General features: G+C 45.7%; 1 protein-coding gene across 1 annotated transcript in view; it reads right to left on the minus strand.

Annotated features, from left to right (window-relative positions):
• LOC104388120 (monocarboxylate transporter 2-like) overlaps positions 1-5245 on the minus strand; it is a 21931-nt gene extending 16686 nt beyond the window's left edge. Inside the window, exon 1 of the mRNA XM_009996943.1 lies at positions 5050-5245. Coding sequence (XP_009995245.1) covers positions 5050-5245 — 196 coding nt within the window. The remainder of the gene's footprint in view (positions 1-5049) is intronic.
• Positions 5246-5247: the final 2 nt, after the last annotated feature.

Raw genomic sequence — 5247 nt, forward strand, 5'->3', positions numbered from 1 at the left:
CCATTTTAGTGTTGTGGGAAACACAACCACTTGAGGTGGATGGAAAGCCCTTGATGAGGCCTTCTGGAGGTAGAGAAGGTTTTGATGAAGTTTAGACCAGACCAGAAGAGAACATTGGCAGTTTTGATTAAGTTAAAAACTGCAGAATCGAATTCATTATTAATATAGCTTTATGCAACTGCATTCTGTAAGGTGCTTTCTAAACCTGTCACTGCAATTTATCATGCTAGCAGTGTAATAAAATACAGCTATAAAATTCTGGATTAAATGTTCAAGGTCAATAGTCGACTTTCAACTTCCCAATCTCTTCCTTGCTGCTTTAGCAGATGCTCTATTAAGCAGTTACAAGCTCTGGGAGAAAGTGTTTTGGGAGAAAAGATTCAGTTGTGGAACATCTCCAAACTTAAATCTTTGGACATTTTATTCAATTACAAAACAATGAATAATAAATAACAAGAAGAGTAAACACTGGCTGGTTTCTGGATAAAGATTTTACTGGAGAAATGCTCTCATTTCTCTTGTGTTTGCAAAACTTGGCTCTCTGCATCTGTCTTGGAATATAGACAGAAGGTGAGTCCTTAATTTTAATAGAAATTTGGTTCTGTAAGACCAGCACCCTGGAGATTTTGGGGGATTTTTACAGGAGCAAATAGTGATGCTGAGACCAAGACTCCACTGCAGTAGATACTGAATAAAAACAATGTATGGGCCTGGTGCAACTTGGCTTTTTACATATCCAGGGGCAACAGAAGCAGCACGTGCATCTGCAAAATGCATACAAACATGCACCAGGCTTAGCTGAACAGCAATTACAAAGGGATGAGATTCTTCAAAATTAGGATACGAAATAAAAAAATATGTCAAAAGCCTCCTCTAGACCCAGCTATTCAAGCATATCAGCTGAAATGAGTCTGTGTCAGGATCTGGTCTCTGAATTTCACTCAGATTACTTCTGTTGCTTCATTACAATGAGGATAGGATCATTTTGCACACACAAAATGCAGGAAAAAAAACCTGAAAATGCAAATAGTGTCCTACGTGTTAAACTCCTGTCTCTATTCTGGAACACATATCAGAAAACTGGCTCATTCCTCAAACTCCAACTGTTGGCCATAATAATAGACATTACTTCTTCCTACTTCTTTACCTCCCTTTTAGCCCTAGAGGAGACTGTACCACCTATAAGAATGTTGCTGCTATTAAATTAGTGGCATCAGTATTTCTTATTTTTAGAATGTTTGGCTCCTCCCCCCCAGATGCTGAATAGGGCAACTAAATTACTAGCAAATGAATACTGCTTATCTTTTCTTTCCTGGGAACCCAACTGCCTCCTGCTTTCCACGGGTAAAAGGGACTCACCAGCTTGAAATGTCACCCTTAAAAATGGGAAAAGGGCAGCTCAGCTCAGTGAACATGACACAGGCACATGGCCCAAGTCAGGAAGAGTGAAGGTCAAAGGCTTTTGGTTTTACAATTACGTTATTTAAGATTGTCTCCCTGAACAAATCTCATCCCTGCAGATGAGGCAGGACCTTGGGAGCCTTGGACTTCTGTATTGTATCTCAAGGAGGCAGCTGCAGAAGGAAACCCCACCAGAGGCAAGCAGCAGCATGATGGGAGCCTGTCATGTTCCACATTTTGACAATACTTTGTGTCCTCATCAACCCACAGCTGGACACCTGGGAATTGAGGTGCAGCTGGAAACATCTTTAGGGAAGGAATCTCCTCTAGTCTTTCAGGGATGGATCCTGGTGTCTTGTCTTTACAGACAAAGACTCTGTTCCACAATACTTTACTCATTTGGGGTAAAGAATGAGTTCTTTGCCCAGAGAGGAAAAAAAAAAAAAAAAAAAAAAAGTAGAAACATTGCAAAAGAGAAATCCTTCTTTATCAGATTGACATTTGGCCAGAGAAAACCAATGTTCCCTCATGCTCCTCACTCACCACCCTCCCACTTTGCCCTCCACCACTGGAAACATGGAATTGTTGAACGTGAACACTGGCAAGAACTACAAGTCATAAAGTCCAGGCTGTCCACTTTACTGCACACTAATCTGTTTTATTACTTGTATTATAGTGACAGCATTGTTTTCTGCAGCCTAGTTCAGATTAAGAAACTGGAGGATAAGACACATGAAAACCTGCAATATATATTGCCAGAGCCTCAGCTGGTGTAAAACAGCTTCCATGGGGAATTCAGGAAAAAGGGAAGAGCAGAAACAGTGTCAGCTGCTGATTATTCAGTCTTAGTCTGAAAAGCTGGCACTGTTCTGATGCTGCAAGCACTGTAAATCTGCATCCATGCTGTCAAAGTCAACATTGCTACTCCAGTGGAGATTTGGGTTAGTTCATGTGAGCATTGTCACAAAACACCCTTCATCTGCCTTATTTATGAAATGCAAACATAAACTCTGTTACAAAGCCAGCAGCACAGCCTAAAAATCCAGTCCCCACACCAATGAGCATGCCAAGGAAATGAGGGGCTGTCTCCTGAGGATGCTTGCTAACAAAAGCTGTTGTCAGTGAGGCCCTCTGCTCCCTGCCAAGGTGCCAGGAAGCACAGCCAGCCTGAGCTCCTGGGGACAGAAGGAGCCACACAGGGTCAGCCCTCACTAAGGACATCCCTGTGCTCAGTTGCCAGCCTTGTTGCCCTGAGTCCTGGCTCTGAGAGCCACAGAACAGCCCAGAGATGTGACCGAACACCAGGGAGGGTAAAGTGATGCCACAGCCTGTCCCACATGGCAGAGCCTGGGTGCTCTGGAGGAAAGTTTTTCATCTACATGGCCACCTTCTAAATCATGATCACTTGCTGCTGCTGGAGCAGGGGGAAGGGGTTGGGTGAGGCAAGTTGGGGGCTTTCCCCTCAGGGTTGTAATCTGACAGCAGCAGATATACCCCTTGGCCCCTCCATCCCCCAGGACCCAGGGACTGATGCACTGGGGAAAAGGTGCTGGGTGCAGCCAGTGTGGTTCTACCTGCCCACCTCTGCACCTCCAGGCAGGCTGTGACAGTTCTGCCTCACCACTGATTTGACAAAGGAAGGGAATATGGCAGTAATAACCTGGTTTAGTAACTCTACTAGCTGCTCACATTTAGCACACTCACCCCAGCCACAGCCTTCCCAACAAGTCACGTCCTAATTTTAGTACCAGACTATGAAATTCACAGCAGCCTCTACTCATCCACATAATTTTGGTACAAAATATTAACTATTGCTCTTTGAATTCCAAACCATCCAGCTTTCTAGACACTCATTTGTAGGCAACTGAACACACCAAAGACATGGGCTGCCTGCTTTTCCTTTTCTCTCACCTGGCTCCTTCAGAGACATAGTTTATCCCAGACCTTTAATACAGAATTTAAGTAGCACCACAACCCACTTGCTCCGTTCAGCCTATACAGAGCCCAGCTGTTTCCTTTTCACTGCAGACCACTTATTTATACTGCCAGGGCTGAAGCAAAGGTGCTTTTAATAATAAGCCCCATGGAAATCTATCTGAAATCCACTGCACTCCCCAGGGCTCAGGTTCAGCATCCCATCAGCAAGGCCAAGGAGGTAGCCTGGGATAATAGCACTGACTCAAGCAGGGGGTTTCTCTTTCTAACTCACTGCTTGAGGTTTGCCCTCCAAGTGCTCCGTTTGTGTGTTCTTCAATAGGAACTCAGCCTTGCACAGCTGCTCTCCATAGGACCAAGCCTTTGCAGTGGGTTACAACAGAGTGAATTACAAAAGGCTCTAATTCAAGCATCAGTTCCACTTTACAAACTTCTACAAAGCAACTTTACTTTCATTACCAGCTGAGCTCTCCAAAAAGCCCTGCAGTGCACTATTATGGAAAACAAAAATCCCTTTTTAAAAAAAAAAACAACAAATAAGATTTTCAGGATTGCTTTAATAGCCAGGATAAATAATGAAGTTTCCTGCAATTACAGAGCATGGTTCCTGTCTACCTCCCATTGCAGAGTTCATCAAAGGCACCACAATTTTTTCATTAAGTCACAAAAGTGATATCAAAATAATTTTTAAAAGAGCAAAGTGATATGCACTGCTTTGCTACTGATACAAATTGTTGACCCTGGTGACTTCATTGCTGTAATTATAAGCTGCCACAATAAACAAGCAGTTACTTCTTTTATTGCTCTACTCCACGCTCACTTTTGGCTGCAACCCAGACCCAGCAATTTCATGCCAGCCTGTTCTTAGGGCTTGTTCACTGATGCTCACAGAAAGCTTTTCCTAGGTAATGGGTAATCTTTTGACTTCTGGGTCAGGGACCACCACTGCTACTCTCAGCAACACACCAGGGCCAGGCCATGCTGGTACTTCACAGCCTCTTGGATGCAAAGGTACCAACTTGTCTCAAAGCAAGGCAGGAGGATGCCAGGGTCCCTCTGGAACAGCTCACCTCTCCCCTCACCACTGAGATACAAGGAGCAGGGCTGGAACTTCCAGCCTTTAAGGGAAGAGAGGTGCCATGTGACAGAGCCAAGGCCACATTTGTTTGTGGTGTCAGATAAATCCCCCCACTCAGCCCACAGCTGGCAGCACAGCTGGGAAGGCGATCCAGCAATGGGACACCCCTTGCAGCTCAGCCTCTGGTGCACAGAGGATGCTCCACCCCTTTATAAAGGCTTCTGTGTAACGCAGCACCCAGAGTAGTGAAATGAGCCCTATTTTTAAAAGCAGCAAAGTGCTGCAAATACAGGGGATGTCAGCACCAAACTGGTCACAAAGCATTTCAAAGGTGCTTAGGGTCCCCCACGGGTCCAAAAGGCACCTGCACCCGCTGAATGTCCTGGGAAATTCAGAAGGCACCTGTTAGAAAACCCCAACTAAACACCCATTTACCTCACCAAGCTGCCCCTTAGCCCCTTCAGGTTCTACGTGTGACTTGTTTCCCTGAAAAACATCAGAAACGCGACCAGAAAATAAACCTGTTGGTAGTGCCCAAGCAGATGGACCCTGAACAGGGGCTGAGAGCAGAGACTTCTGGCTCGGTTCTGCCTTCCCCACGGGCCGTGTCCCGGGGCTGGTGCAGGTTCACTCACCTGCACCGTAAGTGGTGGCCAGCATGATGGAGGAGACCCACGCGATCTCGCTATAGGACGTGCCAAAGAAATCCTGGATTTCTTTGAAGAAGATGGCCAGGCCTTTGGGGAAGGCGTAGGCGAAGCCGATAGAGACAAAAGCCCCGAAGACCACGGCCCAGCCCCAGCCGCCGTCGGGCGGGACCGGGGGGGCCATGG

Source organism: Chaetura pelagica, unplaced genomic scaffold, assembly GCF_000747805.2.
Source record: "Chaetura pelagica isolate M959 unplaced genomic scaffold, ChaPel_1.0 scaffold24, whole genome shotgun sequence".
Lineage (NCBI taxonomy): Eukaryota > Metazoa > Chordata > Aves > Apodiformes > Apodidae > Chaetura > Chaetura pelagica.